The 24,374-nt window shown below is 42.9% G+C and overlaps 1 protein-coding gene across 1 annotated transcript in view; it reads right to left on the bottom strand.

Moving 5' to 3' along the window:
* ENPEP (glutamyl aminopeptidase (aminopeptidase A)) overlaps positions 1-24,374 on the bottom strand; it is a 41,464-nt gene that overhangs the window by 11,660 nt on the left and 5,430 nt on the right. Inside the window, exons 2-10 of the mRNA XM_014955581.1 lie at positions 24,115-24,256; positions 21,400-21,531; positions 17,079-17,199; positions 14,869-15,023; positions 14,138-14,251; positions 13,308-13,442; positions 9,575-9,640; positions 8,111-8,176; positions 6,708-6,859 (exon numbers count right to left, since the gene is read on the bottom strand). Of these exons, the coding sequence (XP_014811067.1) occupies positions 6,708-6,859; positions 8,111-8,176; positions 9,575-9,640; positions 13,308-13,442; positions 14,138-14,251; positions 14,869-15,023; positions 17,079-17,199; positions 21,400-21,531; positions 24,115-24,256 (1,083 nt within the window). The remainder of the gene's footprint in view (positions 1-6,707; positions 6,860-8,110; positions 8,177-9,574; positions 9,641-13,307; positions 13,443-14,137; positions 14,252-14,868; positions 15,024-17,078; positions 17,200-21,399; positions 21,532-24,114; positions 24,257-24,374) is intronic.

Genomic DNA, 24,374 nt, shown 5'->3' on the forward strand with positions numbered 1-24,374 from the left:
TTAAGTCCTGAATTCAGGCAAAAGTAAGATTTCTCACTTGGGGAACAGGAGGGGCGGCATAGAGTTTCCTGACACGTTAAGGGTAGGAACAGTGCTGGCATTTCTACTCAAGAAATGACAAAAAGCAATGATGTACTTTAAGTCCTGAATTCAGGCAAAAGTAAGATTGCTCAGCCTGCCACCTCAGGGAACAGTGCAATATGTCAAAATTTTTAACAGAAAGAAGTATTTTTGCCTGAACAGTCTGTAACACCAGCCTTCAGATGGCACGGTGCTGTAATTTGCAGCTGGGAGAGATGCACATTGCAAATAAACGACGAATTATAGCACCCCAACTCTTTTGATACCTATCCAAAGCTGCCGACACCATGGGCCTTCTCATCCCTCAAGGTTTTTTTTTTCTCTTTGATCCGAATGCAATACAGTGGCCACAACCGTTTTTTAATTTTCTCCCTGATCTTGCTCTTTGTATGAAAATACACTAGTAGAAGCTAACGGAAACTAGTAGATTTAGCTCTGGTTTGTAAAACAGTCCGAGGGGCGGAATGAAGCCCAGTTGTCCCCCCTCACCGCCCCAGCCGGAAGCCCGCGGCAGCCAATCAGACGGCCGAGGGGGCGTGGCCAGGAGCCGCGCCGGGGTTTAAAGGCTGGAAGAGCAGGCACGTGCTCGGCCGGCGGCGCGTGGCTGTAGCGGAGCGCGGCGCGTGACTGTGGCGGCGGGTGAGTGTGAGGGGAGGCACGCGGCGGGGTGGGGGCTGGAAAGGAAACTTCTAGAGCTGGTCTGCACGGGGTCTGCAGCCACAGTCCAAAGGAATAAAGCCACCCAAACTGACTGAGCAGGGGGAGGCTCCAGGAGAGGCAGAAGATCCCCTGCCCTCTTGTCCCCAGGCAGAAGGAGGAGAGGATGGGGGGCAATGGCAGCAGGGGAGTCCCCTCCAGACCTTTCCCACCTTCCCAGGTGCCTGCACAGAACAGGTATGGGCCTCTGGAGATAGAGGATGAGGGAATGGAGGATGCTGATAAAGCCCCATCCAGGGAGCTGCTGAAGCAGCCAGCTCTGTGTATTAAGGCTGCTTCTGTGAGGAGCAGGAGGAGGGCAATAGTTCTAGGTGGTTCCATTCTGAGGGGAACTGAGGGTCCCATGTGCTGTCTAGACCCTTCCCAGAGGGAGGTCTGCTGCCGCCCTGGGGCCTGTGTCAGGGATAGAACCATTCCTGGCCTGATACGGCCCTCAGATTATTACCCTCTTTTGATCTTACAGGTAGACAGTGATGAGTTAGAGAGAAAAAGTCTAAGGGCAATGAAGAAAGATTTCAGGGCCTTGGGATGATTTGTCAAGGGTTTGGGAGCACAAATCGTGTTCTCCTCTGTCCCTCCAGTTTTGGGGATTGATGAATGAGTAAACAAGAAGACCAGACAGATCAATGCCTGGCTCCAAACTGGTGCTACCAGCAGGGCTTTGGGTTCTCTGACCATAGTTTGATTTACAGGACACTGGGTCTGCTCACAAAGGATGGGAAAACCTTATCCTGAAAGGGGATAAGATTACTAGGCCAAGAGTTAGCAAGGCTCATGGGCAGGGCTTTAAACTAGAAGTGAAGGGGGAAGGGGATAAAACCAGGCCCACTGGTAATGGGCCTGGGGGTAAAGAGCCAAGGAAGGGGGTGAAATTGGGAGCTCAGCTCAAGTGCATCTACACTAATGCACGCAGCATGGGCAACAAACGGTGAACTGGAAGCCATTGTGCAGCTGGACAGCTGTGATGTAGTCGCCATCATGGAAACATGGTGGGATGACAGTCATAACTAGAATGCTGTGATGAATGTCTATAAGCTCTTGAGTAGGAACAGGCAAGGAAGGAGAGGTGGGGGTGTGGCTCTTTACATTAGGGAGTGTTTTGACTGTATAGAGCTAGATTCCAGTGATGATTAAGTTGAGTGTTTATGGGTAAGGATGAAGGGGAAGGCTAAGAAGGGAGATTTTGTGCTGGGAGTCTGCTATAGAGGCCTGGGGGTAAAGAGCCAAGGAAGGGGGTGAAATTGGGAGCTCAGCTCAAGTGCATCTACACTAATGCACGCAGCATGGGCAACAAACGGTGAACTGGAAGCCATTGTGCAGCTGGACAGCTGTGATGTAGTCGCCATCATGGAAACATGGTGGGATGACAGTCATAACTAGAATGCTGTGATGAATGTCTATAAGCTCTTGAGTAGGAACAGGCAAGGAAGGAGAGGTGGGGGTGTGGCTCTTTACATTAGGGAGTGTTTTGACTGTATAGAGCTAGATTCCAGTGATGATTAAGTTGAGTGTTTATGGGTAAGGATGAAGGGGAAGGCTAAGAAGGGAGATTTTGTGCTGGGAGTCTGCTATAGACCACCCAACAAGGATAAGGAGGTAGATGAAGTATTCTATAAGTGGCTGGCTGAAGTATCGCAATTGCCAGAGAACAATCTCCCAGCCCTTGTTCTGGTTGGGGACTTCAACCTACTGGATGTCTGCTGGAAATAAAACACAGCAGAGAGCAGGCAGGCTGGGAGGTTCCTCGAGTGTATGCAAGATAACTTCCTGACACAACTGGTAGGAGAGCCTACCAGGGGAGGCACCTGGCTAGACCTACTGTACACAAACAAAGAAGGACCAGTGGGAGATGTGGTGGTTGGAGGCTGTCTTGGGCTTAGTGATTATGAAATGGTCAAGTTTTCAATTTGTACTGATGTAAGGAGGGGGGTTAGCAAAACCTCCAACCTGGACTTCTGGAGGGCAGACTTTAGCCTGTTCAGAACTCTGGTTGGGAGAGTCCCCGGGATATAGTCCTGAGGGGCAAAGGGGTCCAGGAAGGCTGGATGCTCTTCAAGAAAGAAATCTTAAAGGCCCAGGAGCAGGTTGCTCCCATGTGTTGCAAGATTAAAGGGTGGCAAAAATGGCTGGCCTGGATGAACAAAGCTTTTGATGGGACCTAGTGAGGGCGGGGGGCACCTGGCTAGACCTACTGTACACAAACAAAGAAGGACCAGTGGGAGATGTGGTGGTTGGAGGCTGTCTTGGGCTTAGTGATTATGAAATGGTCAAGTTTTCAATTTGTACTGATGTAAGGAGGGGGGTTAGCAAAACCTCCAACCTGGACTTCTGGAGGGCAGACTTTAGCCTGTTCAGAACTCTGGTTGGGAGAGTCCCCGGGATATAGTCCTGAGGGGCAAAGGGGTCCAGGAAGGCTGGATGCTCTTCAAGAAAGAAATCTTAAAGGCCCAGGAGCAGGTTGCTCCCATGTGTTGCAAGATTAAAGGGTGGCAAAAATGGCTGGCCTGGATGAACAAAGCTTTTGATGGGACCTAGTGAGGGCGGGGGGGGAAAGGACGGTTTACCACCTTTGGAAGAAGGGACAGGAAGGGACAGCAACTCAGGAGTACAGAGATCTTGTTAGGTTATACAGAGAAAAAAATTAGAAAGGCGAAAGGCAAAATCCCAGCTGGAACTCAACCTGAATATAAGGGGCAACAAAAAAGAAAGTTTTTATAAATACATCAACAAAAAGAGGCAGGGAGAATCTCCATCCCTTACTGGATGCAGGGGGGAACATTGCAACTGAGGATGAGGAGAAGGCTGAGTGCCTGCTTTGACTTAATGCCTTCTTTGCCTCCATCTTCAATAGTCAGACCAGCTACCCTCAGGGTGTTCAGCCTCCTGAGCTGGAAGATAAGGATGGAGAGCAGAACAACCCCCCCATTAGTCAGAAATCTTAAAGGCCCAGGAGCAGGTTGCTCCCATGTGTTGCAAGATTAAAGGGTGGCAAAAATGGCTGGCCTGGATGAACAAAGCTTTTGATGGGACCTAGTGAGGGCGGGGGGGGAAAGGACGGTTTACCACCTTTGGAAGAAGGGACAGGAAGGGACAGCAACTCAGGAGTACAGAGATCTTGTTAGGTTATACAGAGAAAAAAATTAGAAAGGCGAAAGGCAAAATCCCAGCTGGAACTCAACCTGAATATAAGGGGCAACAAAAAAGAAAGTTTTTATAAATACATCAACAAAAAGAGGCAGGGAGAATCTCCATCCCTTACTGGATGCAGGGGGGAACATTGCAACTGAGGATGAGGAGAAGGCTGAGTGCCTGCTTTGACTTAATGCCTTCTTTGCCTCCATCTTCAATAGTCAGACCAGCTACCCTCAGGGTGTTCAGCCTCCTGAGCTGGAAGATAAGGATGGAGAGCAGAACAACCCCCCCATTAGTCCAGGAGGAAATAGTAAATGATCTGCTTGTGCACCTAGACACACACAAGTTGATGGGATTCACCCAAGGGTACTCGGGGAGCAGGTGGGAGAGCTCACCAAGCCTCTCTCAATTATCTATCAACAATCCTTTTGACCAGGGGAGGTACCAGATGATGGGAAGGTGGCCAACGTGACACCTGTCTACAAGAGAGGCTGGAAGGAGGATCCAGGCAGCTACAGGCCTGTCAGCCTGACCTCGGTACCGGGAAAGATCATGGAGAGGATCATCTTGAGTGAGCTCACGTGGTAAGTACAGGGCAGCCAAGGGATCAGGGCCAGCCAGCATGGGTTTATGAAAGAGATGTCCTGCAACTGAGGATGAGGAGAAGGCTGAGTGCCTGCTTTGACTTAATGCCTTCTTTGCCTCCATCTTCAATAGTCAGACCAGCTACCCTCAGGGTGTTCAGCCTCCTGAGCTGGAAGATAAGGATGGAGAGCAGAACAACCCCCCCATTAGTCCAGGAGGAAATAGTAAATGATCTGCTTGTGCACCTAGACACACACAAGTTGATGGGATTCACCCAAGGGTACTCGGGGAGCAGGTGGGAGAGCTCACCAAGCCTCTCTCAATTATCTATCAACAATCCTTTTGACCAGGGGAGGTACCAGATGATGGGAAGGTGGCCAACGTGACACCTGTCTACAAGAGAGGCTGGAAGGAGGATCCAGGCAGCTACAGGCCTGTCAGCCTGACCTCGGTACCGGGAAAGATCATGGAGAGGATCATCTTGAGTGAGCTCACGTGGTAAGTACAGGGCAGCCAAGGGATCAGGGCCAGCCAGCATGGGTTTATGAAAGAGATGTCCTGCTTAACCAACTTGATCTCTTTCTATGACCATGTGACCCGCCTTCTCGATGCAGGGAAGGCTGTGGATGTTGTCTACCTGGACTTTGTTAAGGCCTTTGACACCATCACCCACAGCATTCTCCTGGAGAAGCTGGCAAATCCTAGCATAGACAAGTTTACTCTTCATTGGGTAAAAAAACTGGCCGGATGGCTGTGCCCAAAGAGTTGTGATTAATGGGGTGAAATCTTGCTGGTGGCGGGTCACCAGTGGTGTCCCTCAGGGCTCAGTTTTGGGGCCAGTCTTGTTTAATATCTTTATTGATGATCTGGAGAAGGGGATTGAGTGCACCCTCACTAAGTTCGCAGATGACACCAAACTAGGTGGGAGTGTTGATCTGCTGGAGGGTTGGAAGGCTCTACAGAGGGACCTGGACAGGTTGGTTCAATGGGCCAAGGCCAATGGGATGAGGTTCAATAGGGCCAAATGCTGGGTCATGCATTTCGGTCACAACAACCCCAGGCAATGCTACAGGCTTGGGGCAGAGTGGCTGGAGCTGCCTGGCAGAAAAGAACCTGGGGGTGTTGGTGGCCTGTTGGCTGAATATGAGCCAGCAGTGTGCCCAGGTGGCCAGGAAGGCCAACGACATCCTGGCCTGTATCAGGAACAGCGTGGCAAGCAGGAGCAGGGCAGTGATTTAAGAAACGTGTAGAGGTGGCACTTCAGGGCATGCTCTAGTGCCTGAGATTGTTGTTGGGTTTTTTTGTGTGTGTATGGTTGGGCTTGGTGATCTCAGATGTCTTTTCCAGCCATGAAGACTCTGTGATACACAGTGCCAGCTCTGAATAGTTCAGCTGGGTAATGCCATGGTGCAGCCAAGCCATTTTTCTGTGCAGGTCCACCAACCCACAGGTAGGGTTTGTCTCCTCTCACATTAGTCAGCTGTTAATTAATGAATATGCTCCTATACAGTATCCCACCTGTCTTGAGTAGGGTAGGTGAATATGTGCAGCTGTCTGTCTGGCCACATAAGAGACCAAGATCTCTGACTAGATAACTATCTTTTAGATCACTAAAATTAGGCAATACCCCCCTGAACTAAATAAGAAAAAAATAGCTCATGATGAGGATTGGTAACATTTATACATGACTGGCTATTTTACAGTAAGTCATGTTTTTAAGACATGTAGAGAAGACCCTGTATTGTATGTGCAGATCACTGTGAAGCATTATAGATCCTATACCATATAGGAAAGGGAACAAATGATAGTGGTATAAAATACTTGGATCATGGTGTCTGATTTCTGGACAGATAATTTTGTCAGTTTTCCATAGTCTGGTGGACTATAATTTGCAGTGGTTCAACAGATTTGCAACTATCTGAGCTGTCTGTGCATGGGAACAATATGTTCTGTGAGATCTGTCCAATTTTACTGGCTGTATTGGAGGAAGAAACCCCAAGATGAAGGGCTGATGCTGTCCTAGATTTGAAATATTTGTATCTAACTTCCTGCTTTTTTCTCTTTAAAAAACAAATGCTAGGAGTAAGTTTAGTAAGAAAGTGTATAACACTGCCTTCATGTATGTCAGTTGGAGAGAGTATTTGTACAGTATTTCTACCTGTTTTGAATAGACATTTACAGCAGGATCTTACCCAAGTTCAGAAGGAGGATAAGAAGGATCTGCACTGGGATCCAAGAGAAAACGTTTCTGTGTGAATACTGCGTTACTTCCCATCTGCAAAACAGGGTATCCCATCTGCCTAGTCCATGTGTCCATGACTTTCTTCACAGGTTTATTGCTTGCCTGTGAACAATGGGAGAAGGTTGCTGTGAAAATGCAAATTCAGTTCAAAGAGGGGAAAAAACCCACCCAAATCTCTGACATTGAGAGGAAGAAAAGCAGAAAGGGACAGAGGAAAAAGCAGGTTCAGTACAAAAAATATTCCATTTATGGAATCCTTTTATGGTGCCTGTCACTGAAAGAAGTAATGAGCTGGAAAATTGAACACAGAAGAAACAAAAAGTGGGCAGGAGACTGGCCAGTAACATGGACAAGAGATACTGATGAACATTTGAGGACCCTTGCATGCTCTAAGGTATCTCCATTTTTTCTGAGGAAATAACCAACCAGGACAAAGTACATGAAGAGACTTCTCAAAGCGAGAAGTCTCCTAGCAGCATGCCCTGTTTTGAGTGAAGAAGTCAGTATTAACCACCAGCAGCTGCCCTAATGTAAAATTTGATCCATTCTGTGGACCTTGAACTTCTGTCCTAGAGACTGGAGGTTGCAATAGCTGGTGCTGCCTCCTCAGGCTGCCATCTGTGAGGGAAGGGAGCTAAGATCACTGTTTCCTTCTTCAGACAAGGTAGATGATGTGAAGATGCATAGGAGAAAGAGAGCAGGAAGAAGTCAGGGACCAAGCGAAGACCAGAACTTGAAAGGAGACACTAAAGTGCAACTTGGGCTGAGTGCCCACAGTGATGGAAGGAAAAGAAATATCATCGGGGAAGAACCTGGTAGTGTGCAGGTGGGTTTTTGCGGGTAATGAGACACATGGAAAGAAACAGTCCAGCCTCAAGGAAAAAGAAAGATCAGAAAATAGTTGCACAGAGAAGGACTCAACTGGGACTCAGAAGCTAGAGATGGAAATATGCACAAAAATTTCTTGGGGATGGATACTGTTGAGAGCTTTCAAACAACCGAGTCTGGTTAGAGAGAAGGGAGAGTATGGGGTACTTGTGTGTGGTGGATGAGGGGTGAAACCATCCATGAAATGAGTTTGAGTTGTGGGGGCAATGTTTCAGTAGCAGGCTATTTGTCAACAAAACTTCCTTTCTTGTTGCCTATTCCACTCCCACATTCTTGTGAAAAAAAAAGAGGAAATAATATCTATTTGCTAGAAATAAGATGTGTTGGAATATACTAGGAGCCTGCCTAGTTTGTGATATCTTCTTGACAGAAGAGCTACAGAGTATAAAAAGTTTGGGAAACTGAAATCAGTGGGTGAGATATAAAACACTTATTAGCAAGCGTCTGGGTTGCTGCAAAACATACCTCTTCCAGAGCTTCCCAAAATTGATCTGTCTTGGCATTCTGGAAATGGTGTTTCTTCAAATATGCCTAGAGAGAGGTAGAAGACTGTGAAAATACTATCGGGTCTTTCTTCTTTGCTTATGAAAACGATAAACATAATCATTTGTACAAAGATACAGAGTACAGATCAGTTATAGAGTATCTATCCATGGGTGGTAGTACTGTGAGTAGGAGCTTAGATGGATCAATATTCAGCTGATGAAGTTCCTCTGCTTTCCAATGCATGCTGTAACACTACAAGTTAGCATTTTCCAGTATGACTGGTTAGTGTGAAATGTATTTGTACTTGAAGAGTTCTTTATATTTTGTTTAAATGCACACCAGCATACCCCGTTGCAAATTTCTGTTTTAATGTGAGAGGTTGTTCAGAAGGAGGAAGCTACTTCAGGAGATTTCACTGGCTGTGGACTCAGAATGGAAATAGGAAAGTCTAGTCACCCCTAAGTTGTGATCAAAATTGTTATTCCAAGGAATAATGGTATTCAGCTAAGTGTTTGCACCTCCTAAACATTATTCCTGTCCTGTGTATTACCTGGCTGCTTAACTAGTGCTTTCTTACCCTGTTACCTGGATCCTGGAGATGTTTAGTCAGTAGATGGTGCTGTTTGTTTCACTGTTAGCCGTAGCTACCTTAATGTTCTTGAAGGCTCTGAGTAGAGGGGAAATACTAATTTCTTGTAGACAAGGTGGCTGTATTTTTCCATCTTGGGGGACTGTCCTGACTGAATGCATGACAGAAAAAATAAAGGGAAATACAGCTGTCTTGTAGCAGCCCATAAACGTGCTCTCCAGGAGGGGGGAGGTAAGAACAAATATGGTAAGTCTGTACTGTAACTCTGCAGAGATAATAGATGTCAGTTCATAGGAAAAGGCAGACAACCTTCCTCCTGGGAGGACTCCTTTCTCCCATTTTTTCTTTTCATAATGTAGTAGCATCATGTTTTTTCCTCCACTAGAAACAACTATGAACTGTGCAGTATCTCCTTTTTCTACTCCCTATTATCTCAGCTCTCTAGGGCTGGGTGCTCCTGTGTCAGGGCATGGATGAGCTTGTAAGCCTTGCATGGCAGGCTTGGGTGGGTTGGAGGATCATAGCCATATGCAGCTGCAGACACATACTTTATAGCTGAACAAGGAAATCCTAGCTGACAACAGGGTAACAGTGTGGTAGAGGAGGTTTCTCCACTAAAAGCTGTCATGAATTTAGGTCCCCCACTGGCAAGCTATCAAATCTTAATGCAGTTCACATTCCTGCTTCTGTGGGAGCATGGAACTTCTTCCCCTTGACATTGTCCACTGAGTACTGAAATGCATTAAATACTTTTGCTACTAAAGGATCTCTGATACTAACTTTTTGAATAATGGCTTTGCTACTGTCACACGAGGATGAGCTGCATTTCTGGCATGTTTTGGTGCCACCCTTACCTGACAGCCTTTCTGGAAGAGTTCTGGTGTAATCCAGTCTTGAAGCATTCTGAGGATTGATGCACCCTGAGGACAAAGGGAAAGGGTAGAAGGTCAATCCGTGCTGCTCTAACACTAAAAAGCAACATGTGAATATTTTATAAGGCAAAAATAGAAACCATCTGTCTGATGAAGGAAGTGGTTTTTCTAATTCCTCTGTCATGGCATGGCATGCTGGCCTGCTGGAGCTTAATGCTGGATATGATAGTTGGTCTTTAGCTGCAATCAGATGCTCACTTTAGAGTTCGGCTGTGCCAGTTGAAGGACTTCTGAGCCCTGCTGCTGGGGGTTACTGTCCTGCCATTGCACCAGTTTGTGTAAGTGGGGCTCCCTGTTTCACTTTGAACAGGACAAGGCTGAGGACCTAGCCCCATCCAGCAGCACAGCCTGATGCAGGAAGTGACTTTGGCTGAACCCCAACAGGTGGGGAGCTCCAAAAAGGCTGCAAATCTGGGGCTTCGCATGTTGAGGATGCTATCTCAAGACTCAGAATAAATTTTGCTGAGGACTGATGTAAGAACTTTGGTCTCTGAAGCAGGGTAGAAATGGTATCAGAGAAGTTACTTGGGCGCCACAGGAAAAAAAATCATGAGGGCCTTGAAAGAAGAAAGAAACAAAGGGAAGACAGAAGTAGGAGAGTCACATGGAATAAAGAACAGTATGGACAAAAAGTGATGGAAAAACAAAAGCAATGCAAACTCAACCTAAAACACAGAATATGATTTTTAGGATCAGCATGCTTTCATTTTCTGAACTAAATCAAAGGGCAGCTGAAAGACTAATGCTACAAGTGGTTTATAAATCCAGTTGTCCCATAAAAACAAGAATGTTATCCAAATTCTCTGTAAATCTTGTCTCTCCTATGTACGTGTCTTACTACTTGGCTGCACGAGTCACAGCAGAGAGGCCATTTGAACAGATACCCCGCAGACTACTCTCCAGGCTATTGGGACTGATGGTCAGCAGACGACTCTTTTCTGATACAGTAATTTAATGTGTTTGACATGAAATATATTCAAAAATGATTCAGTGAAATTTAGAACAGATATCCATTAGTGGTAATCATAATGCTGCTTATGATTAATGGTGATCATAAGGCCATGCGTATGCGCTAGGGTATCTCAGTTCCTCAGCTTTGTCTGTCAGCCACTTATCTGATACCACCTCTCATAGACCATTGGCTCCCATTTATATTAAAAGCCAGGGTAGAAATACACACTCATGTATGCGTCTGGGGGCAGTGGATGTTTCTTTTGCTTTAAATTGTGAAGTACATTTAGCCCTTGCATCTTCTACTACTGCTTTTCAGAAAGTAGTCTACTACTGCTTTCCCCCTACTCCAGCCCCTCCTCTGTAGTCCACGATAGAGTGTGTTTGAGAACACCAGTGATTTTGTTAACATGAGTTTATAGGAACCTCAGTGTTTTCATAATTTTTCTTAACTATTTGGGGAGGTTCAAGAGAGTGACCTTGATTTTAATAGCTGACCTTGTCTGATGGACATGTGGGGGGAGTCTTTTATCAACACCCACATAACTTCTAGACAGTTGTAGTAACTGCCAAGTATATGACAAGATTGAATGTGGCAGAAATGTGGAATGTTTAATCCTGTTTCTTAAGCTGGGAGGTTCCAAAAATGTGGGGGTCTAGGAGCAAATTTCTAGCATCTAGATATTTAAGTAAAGTATCTGTTTTCTGAAAAGGTAATCAATGTTTGAACTCCAGAGACAAAAATCTCATTGTTGCTTTAATGGAATCTTTCACACTAAGAGAGAGGATTAAACTGGAAAAGAACTGAGATACAATTACTTTTTAAGAGCAGATTAAAACCAATACATACATTAATTGTGTAGTCACCAGCTCTACTCCAGTACATCTTTCCTAGGCACGTAATGCCCTACCAAATCAGACAGTGGTTAGAGGCTCCCTTACAGAATACACTGCAATACTCTGACTCCACTGGCCCTTAGGCAATTCACTGGAGTTTTCAGATCATATAAAACCTGTAATTGCTCTGGTAAAACTAACAGAAAGCATTCCAAATTATGCTTTATTTGTTCAGTGATGAATAGTATCATGAGGAGATTGTTTTTATAAGAAACATGCGAAAGAGAAGCCAAATAAAGCCAAAAAACCCCAAGTTGATTTTGTCACGCGTTTATACATAAATACCAACAGTAATTTGAGCTAAATCTATGCAAAGACTTTCTCATTCAAGCCAAATTATATCCAAAGCCAAATTACATCCCAAGCAAACTGTTCCCAAACAATGCATGAGTCCTCAAATGTTTTAGCTTAAAAAAAAAAAGAGTTCATGTAGCAATTATCTAGGCACAAAGAGCTAGGATTTTTTTTTCTCCATTGTTTTTCCAGACCATAGAAAAGTGTGTCTTTTGCTTAGCTTGACACTAAAATACATTTTTGTCCAGAGTCTTTGATTTAGCTCTGTAAGTTTCTTGACTTTTGTTAGTTTGATTTAAGAACAGTCTTACAAAATGCAGGTTTTCACATAGTTTATGATTTGACTGTGAGGCATTTATGATGCAATAAATACTGGTTGTATTGTTCGATAGAGGATTTAACAATTGAAAACAGAAAACTTGATGGAAATGGATGGCTCAAGTCTGGCTAATAAAAGTAATATCTATGGCTACAGACTGCAGCGTAGCTTAAGCTAAAGGCAATGCAATACGTATTTTATGTTTAGTTGATAATGGGAGCTTGGAGGAGAGCAACAAGTAGGTTTTAATAATGGCGGACTTTGTGTGTTCGGTGGAAATTTGTAATGGTGTCAGATAGGAAACACTGAGAGAGTCATACAAGAAGCTGTTAACACAAATGTGGTGTATCAGGGTCAGAAGCAGCACAGTCCGGGAGCCTGCTGGTTCCAGGCGGCTCCTGAGAGAGACTTTATAGCATGGGTCCTCACCACCACTGAGAGGGACAACCCAAGGATGAGCAAAAAAACTTGTCAAATACCTAATGGAATGTCCTTTACCATCTCCTGGGCTATAGACTACTGTACTCAAGTCGGTCTTGCGCTCCACAACTCTCAGTGAATTGTGGAGCTAACTTATTTCCTAATTTAGGGACAATGCAAGCAGACAGTGGTGGTAGCTTGTCTTTGCTAAGGCTTCTTGGGTGGCTGGGATACTGCAAGTAACATGAGTCAAAGTTATTTTCCTGTTTTCACTGCTTGGTTCCCTGCCTTAGCTTCCTCAAAATAGAAGTTATACTGCCCCAAAGGCATGATGGGGAGGTGAGAGAGAGGACACCTGGACCTCTGTTGTTGCATCATCTGCCCTTGCATTAGATTGAGGCTCGGGGCTGCATCAGCACAAGGTGATGGGAGAGGGTTGTGCTTAGTAGCTGGTTTAGGATAATTTAAAAACCAACACCTCTAGTGGCAGAATCTGCTGACGCTGTGGTTTCCCTGCTGCTCTGCATGCTGTGAGCAGGTTTGCTTGGCACACAGTGGCAGATTCTGTGTGCCACTCTGGGGCATGGCTCCTCTTACAGTCACTTTTGACTGAACCATCACTGACAAGAGTTGTGAATGTCCCAGAAAAAAAGATCTGCACAGACACAGCCCAGGGGGGTTAGGAGTTATGGTTATGAGCTCCCCTGCCTTTTATCTTCTTTCCCAAGCTTCCACTTTCTTTGCATTCAAAGTCACAAGAAAAGGATACCCTACCTTACTGTAGGATATCCCATCAAACACAGAGGTGATTTCAGCTGGAGATGACACGTTGACCACAATCGGGTGGGAAGAGAGCAAAGAGTCATCCTTCATTACAGGAAGTACATCATCAATTAAAACCTGTTCAAGCTGAGAAAGAGAAGATGTTAGAATAGAAACAAAGGTAGGACTATTTGCCTAACTTCACAAAATAAGTAGCTTGAATTGCAGCTTTTCCAGGGGGAGGCAGTTGGAAAAGGAATGAAATTTCACTTCCTCTAAAGAAGGACATACAAACTCTTACTTTACATCTGAGAGAGGAGGGATAGACTTTTTCCTCAACTAAGATAAATTACCTTTTGCCATTCCTGTTTTCTCGTGTGTATTGTAACACAAAAACCCCTAGTAGGCAAAAAAGGAGCTTGTGTTACTAATTTCAGTGCTGTGACAAGATCTGCAAAGGATTATGGGCTTCTCTTGCAAAAATGGAGCTGGGGAGGAAGGGAGGAAGGAGGCAGAGTTCCCCATCCTAATGTTTATAACTTCTAAAACAGAATCCACCCAGATATTATTTGCCATAATAACAACGAAACACTTGACTCACTTGTTAAAAAAGAATGACTCTTCCCTGCCACCTAAAACTTTACTAAATTTATTTTTACTATCTTCAGACCATAACATAGGTATGTGGAAAAGCTTAAGCCAACTTTGTTTTTATGTTGCACTGCACTATGTTATTTTTCTATAAATGTACTTTAAGTCTTCATCTTCCTTGTCTAATTTTCACTCCCTTCCACAATTCTCTCCCCAGCCCTGCCAACCCTCCACAAGACAGAAATAATTACCATTTTCCAATCTGGTTCTGCAGCATTTACTCCCAGGAACTCAAAATAACTGGCAAATCCTTCATTTAACCACAAGTCATCCCACCAGTCCATGGTCACAATATTTCCAAACCACTACAATTATAAACATTGAAAGATGTAATGTTAGCTGAAAAGTAAATGTACATTTTAGTATCTCACATCTCCACATAGAACATTCACATGTTTACATTTCTTCCTGTTGCCAGATGAAAATTATCATAATTTTGGGGTTTAAATCAGAATTCAGGCTTTGCCTTGTGTCAAAACGCCACTTTTATTATAAAATTACGTTTTACTGGGGAGATTGCTAATGATTCATGTGCCACTGAAAATATTTTTAGTTTCTTCCTCTTGATTTGATGATTTGTGCTTGTAAGGATATGTTTTCATCCAGCCTCCACAGTGTATAGTTGTCCCTATTTGCTTGCCCAAAAGAGACATCTGCACATGCAAATTACCTCCTATAAGACATTTCAGACAGATTTTCATAAGCTGGCTCACAGTCTGGACCCAAGTATTTTGAATTTTCCTGAGAAAAATTAAGAGGCAGTACTTCTGGTACTAACGGGGAACTGTTTTAACGTGATATTTTGCAATTGTAAGAGCACGGAGAAGATCCCGAGAGAGAGTCAATGACAGTATTTTCAAGATTAATATTTGCGACTGCACATTTGAAGCACTGTAAAAATTAATCGTGTCCTAAAACTTACCTGATGAACGAGCTCATGGGCTACCACAGCAGCTACTCTCTGTTTGTTGGAAGTGGCCGACTCGTTGGGATCATACAGCAGGTTTGTTTCTCTGTATGTGATCAGCCCCCAGTTCTCCATAGCACCTGTCCCGAAATCTGGAATAGCTATTTTATCTACATTGAAAGAAAGAGAACACGATTATCGCTGTATCCTTTAAGCCACTTAGCTTATCCTCTTTCTGTGTATTCACAGCCTGTTTTGCTATGAATTTGTGGTTCTGGCTTACTGCTGTGGACTGCAGTCTATAACCTGTGTTTGAGAAGCAGGGGACTGGCCTACAGCAAGCGTCCTGGCTCTGTGAGATTAATAGAGCTAGTGTCAGTTGCACTAGCTGAGGATCTGTCCCGCAAGGTGATGCTATGCCACCTCCTGAGAGCATCTGTATCATACATCACTTAATTTTGGCTCCAGGAATTAATAGTATTGTCTGGGGATAAGCTGTAGGCAGTAAACCTTCTGAAACTATCTGTAGCATAATGAGGCATGTCATTGTTTATCACGCTGTTTTATTAAAAATATCTATTGACATGTTAACTGAAGTAAATCCCCCATGCAGTGAACAACATCTGCTTCTACTCCTGGCAATTTGTGGGGGTCACTCATTTATGGTCAGTAATCAATACAGGTTTAAATGAGAATTGCGGACTCAATTGGACTGGCATTTCCTTCTGCAAATAATGACCACAGCCTTTCCATGTGGGTTAGTGGAAAAGTACAGATGAATTTAAAACTGAATAGAAGAAACAACCCTCACTCTAATAGAAGATAGGAATTCCTTATCTTAATTTAAACAACTTGATTACAGAATCAAAGCTGATAGTCTGGCAAGGGCTTCTTTGACAGTCAAAATGAGGATCACAGGGAGAATGTCAATGCCAGAAGCCATAAATCAATGTGAAATACAATATTTAAATAAACCATTATGCAGAAACATATTTGGTTCATAAGGTTTGATCTAGATGGTTTCTAATACTAGGGGAACAACACAGTAAGTCAAGATTTGTGATCCAACAAATAGACATTCTGAGAAAAACAGTATAAAAGAGCATCTAGCCTCTGATACTGCTGACCTGGGGTTACCAGTCCACCCGGTAGCATGGACAGGCCCCTATCCATACACTGATGTGCCAAAGTCATCTGGCTTTTATGGAAATGAAAGTTTGAATATAAAACATAGGTGGGATAGAGTCTCAATTATTACTGGGGACCAGTGTGCGAAGGAACAAAATATTGTACTGGTTGTCCTAATTAAGTTGTTGAAATGCAAACAGATATTTACAGTAAACTCAGATGATGTTTTGAAAGGAGGAAGTAAAAATCCAGTATTAGAGTAATACAGGTTACCCTGATAGGCACATGTTTGAATAGCCAATAAAAAGTTTGGATAACCTTGTTCATTGCCCTCCCCCAATTACATTGCTTTGATTTGTTTGTAGTTAATATTTTTCGATCCGTTTAAGTTCGTGAGTCTAACTGAATTACCAAATCTTTGGAGGTCTTAGGAGGGGGCATTTCCAAAACTCTGATTACATTGCCAACTTCATTAGTTCAAACAGCACAAATCCGATTCAGAGTCCAGATAGTCCAAGCTAAAGGATGCTCAACTGCATTGCTTTTTCTTTGCTTGTTTTGTAACCATGGGCAAAATTTGATAATGTGCCCACCCTTGTTTAGCTCTGGGCCTTTATTTAGCCCAGCAGTAGAAACTACAAATTATATTCTGAACCCTGTTCATCTTTCTAAGAAGTGGATACACACCCACTTTGCATTGAGGTTAATAAATAGTATGACATACTCTCTGCCAGCTTACATCTCCCCTTATCTCACTGCTGACTTTTGTCCTGACGGTCCCATGGAAGTGGTACATATTTTTCTTAAACTTCCTCTGGCTCTATTTTAGCTCACTTTAAAATAACCATATTACAACCAGTGCTTCAGTTCAGCAAACTGAACTGTGAGAACTAGTAACTAAACTGTTACTTAGATCAACACTCCCATCATGAATTTTAAGAACATCTTGAACTACATGGGTACAGTTTTAAAATATTCTAAAATAATATCAGCAATTAGCAACCAAATGCTTTCATACCAAAGCACAGAGACCTGTAGAAGAAACATAACCATGACAGTGAATTAACAAAATTAACAATATAAGTATTAATAATCACCTAGTTTTGGAAGAGAATAGCTCAAATTAAAGTACTCTTCAAAGAAGTCGAATACAATTTTTGTTACATTTGCTGCATATTCTGCCGTGTGTAGTTGCTGTTTCTGGGCATAGACTCTCAGCTGTAAAATAGAGAGAGACAATTAGAGTAGTCTTCAGTTAAAAGAAATGAGAAGGTGGCAAGTATTGAAAAGCCATTTAACATACTATATGTATACTATAACACTATATGTATACTATAACATACTATATGTGTACTATAACAAATTCTCTAAGTGACTGGCCTGGACGCTGAATTCTGCTCCCTAACACATTTATTCAACAAAGTTTTTCAAATGTTGTACATAAGACAACATAATCAGTGCACGCTTTCCACAATATGCCTAATTTGTAAAAACAACAGGACCCATGAACTAGCAAGAACCCCAGAACCTTGCAGTGGCCAAGCTTGGAGCAGGGCCTGGGTGCATACCAGCACCTCTTTCCCCAAGGTCTGCTTTGCTCAGGAAGGAACACTGGGCAAGTGCAATCAAAGGGAATCCACTTGTTCTGAGCAATTCATTGATCTGGATTGATCCCATCAGACCAATCTTTAGGAGCACTTCTATCCTGAAATGTGTCTGAAGCCCATAATGCCTTCTTTTCTTCAATTTCTTCCTACCTTTCTTACCTACCATCATCATAATTTCCTCTTGTCCTTATATATTTGAATATCTCAGACCCTTTGAGGGCAGTGAGTTTACCAGTTATGTAAGTCTTCCCAGGTGTGCTGGCCCATGCAAACTGAGTGGCTGTTTGGCCAGGACCTCAGGCCACACGGTCACCCAGTCACAGCTATGGTGCCTGCTGGGCTGCTGCACCCCTGGAAATCCCTGACAAAAATCAGCTCGCTCTCTTCCCACCAGTCAGGTCCAGGGAAATGGGCGTGTTTGGTAGCCCTGTGTGTGATGAGTAACCATTTCTGTGCTCCTCTTGCATATCTGAGCATGGTTTTTTTTCCTGAATGCAAAAATGGTGTCTTGAGTGCTGACCTTTCCACCCTGATGTTTGGTGCCTGGGACTAATTTGGCTATTACTGTCAAGCAACAGGAAACCTCAAGCCCTGGAGGACTGGAGTCCTTATGCCACCCATAACCATGATGAGGATACCTACAGCTTGAAAAAGCCTTTTGGGGTGTTATCTCCACATCAGGAAGACCAGGTTTGACTTCAGAATTTATGGAGTCTTCTGGAGGTCTTTCCCTCAATCTCTTTGTCCCAAAGCTCACACAGATCTCTGCCCCAGAGCAGAGCCATAGCACTGGAGTGTCTGGCAGGAGCTGTAAGTTGTTATCTTCACTGTAGCCCAATGTCTCCAGTGTGGAAAGTAAGATGGAGTGAAGTTCCTGGCTTTAGGAAAACCAATCCATATAGTTTTGCAGGCTCTGTGTCTCTTATGAATGGGCCACATTCTTCTGGCTGTGTTGGTGTGGCTTGTTTACTACTCAATGCTGTCTTACAGCCCGGAGTTTAGGGTCCAAACTGAGCAAAGGAGCCAGCCTACTTTAGAAGCCCTCTTGGAGTCTGACAACACATTGATTTCAATACCATGAAATTACACTTCCTCCACCAAGAGGGGAGGATGGGAAAGTGGTCAGAAATAAAGCTGGAATGAAAAAAACAAAACCAAAAAAAGCTTATGAAACTCAATCGGGAATCCATTCCAGCCAGGGGATTTCCCTCAGGGTCAGTTTGCAATTACAATCTGCAATTTCCACTTCAGTAAGCTCTTTACCCAATTTAGCAGTCTTTGGTCCCCTAGCTGATCCATATTAATGGTTTCCAAAACCTTCAGCATGCACTAGAACTGACATTGGGTTTCATTTGTATAATCTCCTCTCTGATTTTCCAAAGCAGACATTCGGAACCTGACAGGTAATCAGCTCAGGAGCATCGTTTCCAGCTGTAGGCACATTTCCCACCCTTGATTCCATTAATGTCTTTTAATGTCTTTGTTAGGGCAAAAGCTTTCAGAGGGAATGGCAGAGTTTTTAAATAATTTACCGTGTCATGTGAGCTCTATGCTGTTGCTGTTGTTTATGAAAGCATTATGTGGATCACAGGGATACTTTCTATTGGATGAGGGATTTATTACTAGCAATTTATACAGCAAACTTTGGAATGTTCTTTTCAGCAGCCAGTGAATCTAAATACCTTATTGCTCAGGTAGGCTTCCTTGGAAAGGAACCGTTTGGTTAGAAGGACTTTCTAAATGTCTGATTAAAATCTCCAAAGATAGCCTGGTTTTCCTGGGGAAAAGGTAATTTTTAGTGATGGAGTTTCTGTGCCTCCCTTAATTAAAAACAATCGCATGCATATACTTTATATTGGCTGTGCTAAGAGAAAGGAAACGGGTTATGATTTTAACCTCACTTAAAAACCAAGTTTTCTAGTGCAGGCAAGTCCTCAGACATTGTTTAACAAATGGCATTGATTAAGATATGTAGTAACTGAGGTCTGAATTAGAGGATGTTTCTTCAGGCAACCTCTGTGCTGACACGAATACCCCTGCTTCTACACACACACACTTTAATTACTGCATTTCAGTGAACACTCCCTTCTATTTACAAAAACTACAATCAGTCAGGAACATTGTGGGTTTGACTGTTTTGCCTGGGGGAAAAACCCAAATATTGTCCTCAGAGCCATATTCTGGAGTGTGGCATGGACAAGCAGAGAATGTTAACGCAAAAGTTAGAAATCTAGAAAACAAAGAGTTTTACATGTGTTCTCAGCATATTTTTTTTCCTACTGCACTATGTTCTACAAAAGCTGCAGAAATTCTGATTCTTCAAATAACTAAACTCTAGAGAGTATCCATCGAGGCCAAATAACCAAAGTCCTGTCCTTGATTGTGAATGGAGCAGCCGCGCTGAAGAGCATCTGGTTAGCAGAATCGTGTGGCTGAGTGGCCTAAATCATTCTCCTGTTTTGCAAATTACTCAGCCAAACAGCAGGGATCTAAGAATATCGCATGGCTATCTCAAACCAGGCTCCATGTGCTTGGCTGAGCATAATTTAGCCTCAGTTATTCGTCAAGGAGTGGAAGTGTACAGCGTGGTGCTGGCAAGGGTGAAGAGGAGGGAGGCCTCAGCACAGCGCTATGCCAGGAAGTCTTGGCTAAGAACTGGATCAGCACTTTGGAGATTTATACAGGGCAGATTTTCACATCAGTGGACAGCCTGAAGTAGGGAAGGATTTGCTGAGCTTTTTCGGATAGAGAAACTCGGGAAGAGCTTACTTGCTAGGGGAAGGGAGGTCTGGTTGGGGCTTTGCTCTAGATTCCCTGTCCATTGGTGTCACGGCCTCCAGAAGAGGAGGAGAGCTGAATGGCAAGACCACGTGTTACACCCCTAAGAGGAAAGGAAGGGGAAGCAGCAAGAGCATACAGCCCTGGGATTGTCCCCTGTCTCAGATGAAAAAAACATGCAAACCAAAAAAAAAGTTAACAGTGAGTTGAGCATCCTAGACTAGGTTTCAGCTAAATGAGGAGAAAATCATTTTTAGGCTTTCAGGTTGTGATTCAATGTCATGTCTTGTGATCTCCTTATGCCTGATCAGCTGCACCTTCAGGAGATTTGAATCTAAGCGAGAACTGGCGTGGACTGCCTGGTGCAGCTAAATAAAGGAACAATTTTAATTTTATGGATTTAGGCTCAAACATACTCACTTCATTAGGGCACCCACCAAATATTCAGTTGTTTAGGCAGGCACTATCACTTCTATACTTATTTGTCAAGAACTTACACTAGGCAGTTGTCTTTAGTCACTGTTGTAAAATAAACATTAGAGCCAATGCGTAACGGCATATAGCACTGTAGTCCTATGTCTCCATGACTGTAAATAGGAAAGCATCAAGCACACAGATTCATACCTTTTAACCCATGGAAAGCTATAAAGTATTCGTATCCATGGCCTGTAAATCTCTTGTACCCCTGGACTTGTACATTCCGTCTGATCCTGGGCTTCAAGGTAGGGATGAGGTTGGAGAAACAGTGTGCCTCACCCGTGTGCATGTATGGGAGGTACTGACTGGGATCTCACCAAGATGGGAGACAGGGAAGAACTGCAAAGCATTGTATGCAAATGTCAGAGGGACCACTGTGAACACCTAATCTGATAAAATAGGCTGCATAAAATAGGCTATAAGAAAGGAAAAAATACATTCTTGTTTGCATTAGAAAAAGAGTTGTTTAGATGTTTCTTTTTCTTTTTTTTTTTTTTAGATACAAATCACATTGCATCTGTCATCTGAACCATGTTCAGGCTGCAGCAGGACTTACAGGTTTTCCACTCTTGGATGTTCTCTCGACATGCTGAAACTGGTGCACCGCAAAGCATACCAAGTAAGTGCTCATGGGAACTGACTTCTGAAAAGTTGTCCGATTCCAGCCATTGCCCAGCGATACAGTTTGCTGCAGGAACAGAAAAATAATTAATTTGTTTTTTGGAATTGCAAACACATGCAGAAGACGGTACAATATTTCTATGAAGGCTGAGTCTACATAGGAATGATAAATCGTCTCTCCAGCCTCTCCTGGCATCCCATTGCTGATGGCATGAGAACAGACAAAATGTTTTTCCTGCAATACATGAAACAGGACTTTGTTTTTTTGCACTACATAAGTCTACCTGGTTCTAATTTTGCATCAAGGATTTGAAATAATTCACATGCACAGGAATTTTGCCAACAGGAGTTTTCCAGTGGATGCTAGTCTGTTTTGTTCTTGAAATAGTTGCATGAAATAACATTGCTTTGGACAGATCAGAGAAAAGACTGGATTCTCTCCTCTCTTAAATGCATGCATCATGTAGGAGTCAGGGATTGCAGAGATGCTACTTACGATAAAGCCCAGTCTAATTAATCTATCCTGAACTCATTCAGATAGAAATTACCACTGCTAATTGGTGGGTTGTTTACCCACCAATTGTACATAGGGTTTAGTGCTGACCATAGTTTTTGTTTTGTAAATCAATTAAAAACTATTCCCAATATTCCTGAATGTCCTTAACTCTCAACTGAACTATATGACCAAACCTGCAACCTGTTGTATGTGATTCATCCTCTATATATTTTTTTCTGCTATTCATTATCTGCTATTGCCTGTCTGATAATTTTTTTTTTGCTTCTGACTGGATGACTAACTGAAATAAGACAAAAGCAAACAGCATATAAAAGACACTAACCTTCTACTAGAGATACAATACTTCATGATATTTGTTTGTTATAAATACAATATAAATAAAGCACAGATAGTGAGTGTTACAGGTGATACAATTCCATGAGCAAAAATCCCTTTTCATGGATATATTCACAAACAGAGGTATTTCACAGAGGTATTTGCAATCTATTTTTCCATTATTTGACTCATTTGGACTCTATTTTGATATATTTTGTTCTTTCAACACAGTGAGAACTTCCGTGAAAAAAAAGTAAAAAAATATAATTCACTCCAGTGAAAAATATAAATGAAAGGTACAAGTTTCTGGTTTTGCCAAGCTGATTTTGCCATGTTGATTGTAAAGCTCCGCACCACCAAAACTACTACGGGACATGTAACACACAACGTGCCTTGCATTTACAAATGATTACATTTCCGTTTGTTGAAAAGATTTCCCAAAGATCTTTCACTATTAAGAACAGAGCTCCTGACCTTGTGAGCACACCAGATGACAAAGGGCTGTTATCATCTGTTAGTCAAACCTGAGTATGAACTCAGCATATTCTACATTTCTGTGCCTTTACTTGGATTTCTTTGAAAACTTATTTTTGTATGTCTGTAATACAGGCAAAGTCCACGTGTAAAATAAATCTCAAAACCCACTAAATCTTGATAACATCTAGTCTCATACCCTCACCTTCCAGGCTCATACCCTCACTTAAGCTGAGGTCCGTGAGGAAAGGTGCAGCAAACACTCCTTTCATGTGTTGTTTGTCAAAATGCCTGGTGCTCCTTTAGGTATCATAGAAATATTTTTAATAACAATAGGTCAGAGCTTTAAATTTGCTAAGGTTCTGGGAGGCAGCTGTATCAGATTGGTAATAGTTCTGTCAGCTGCATTGCTAGGGAATAGTTAAGGTTTGGAGAACTCTAAATAAAGCAGTACACAGTAAAGCAGACCTTTTGTTTTCTGGGTGGGGGAATGACTGGGAAGATGCAAATGTCAACAGCCTGGAGGCTGGAAGTTCTTTTTAATTTTTTCTATTTTTTTTTATTTTTTAAACTTGGCACTTTATCTCCCGCTTCAGAACATATTCATTAGAAATTATATATTGCACTACACATTCAGTTAAATTACTCACTAGAAACTCTCTCGCAGCTGAAAGCCATTCAATCTTCTTCCAGAGGGCCCAGAGGTAGATAATAGATGCTATTGAATTTCATACAAAACTTGGAATTTGACCCACCAGGTCCAGAAATAGATTATTTAGGAAATTACAGTCATAGTAGACTGACAAGTGTCTACACCCATGAGGTGACAGATGGGATTTCAGATCCTGTATTATTAAAAAAAGTAATCCTAGACTTTTCTTGCTAGCAGGATCCTTTGCCATTTGATTGTGATCAGAGATACTTGCTTTGGAGCTTTATGTAGTTTCAGTGATTATTTTAGACTTCCCATCTGGGAAGCAGCTGTCTTCCAGAGTATTCCTTCTCAGAGTCCACCTGGTTTGACTGAAGAACATGCCATTACCTATTTATAGCTAGTAGGGGATGCTCATCTAGAATATCTGAATAGACAGCCAGCCTAGTTAAAGACAGAGGAGACATTTCGTTTCGGCTTTGGATTTGGCCCTGTATTGCCATATTGTGTGCTGATAGACCACTGAAGTCCTAACCAACCAGTCCTGTTTTATGGAATATTTATTAACCATTAAATTTACAGTGTCTGGGCGGTAGAGTCCGTGAATGAGCAAGGACCTTGCAAGCCATGCTACCTTTCCAGTGGCTTTACAGAACCATTCCACATAGGTGGAAGACTTGGAGAATACATACCTGTACGGGCATGTTTGAAAGCGCTTGGTACGCCTCTGGATGGATGATAGATATGTTGTAAGTTGCCTTTTTGTTGGGCTCGTCAAAGCAAGGAAATGATTTCCGCGCGTCTGTTGGCTCGTGATCAGTAGCTGCAATGCTCCTTAAACAAACAACACATTGGCAGGCCTTCATTATATACCTTTTAAATCTTATCTGAAACTTCTAAGCATAACGTTTTAGCAATTTCACAAACAAAAGTGAACTACAAATATTTGTGT

Source organism: Calidris pugnax, unplaced genomic scaffold, assembly GCF_001431845.1.
Source record: "Calidris pugnax isolate Ruff unplaced genomic scaffold, ASM143184v1 scaffold271, whole genome shotgun sequence".
In the NCBI taxonomy this organism is placed as follows: Eukaryota; Metazoa; Chordata; class Aves; order Charadriiformes; family Scolopacidae; genus Calidris; species Calidris pugnax.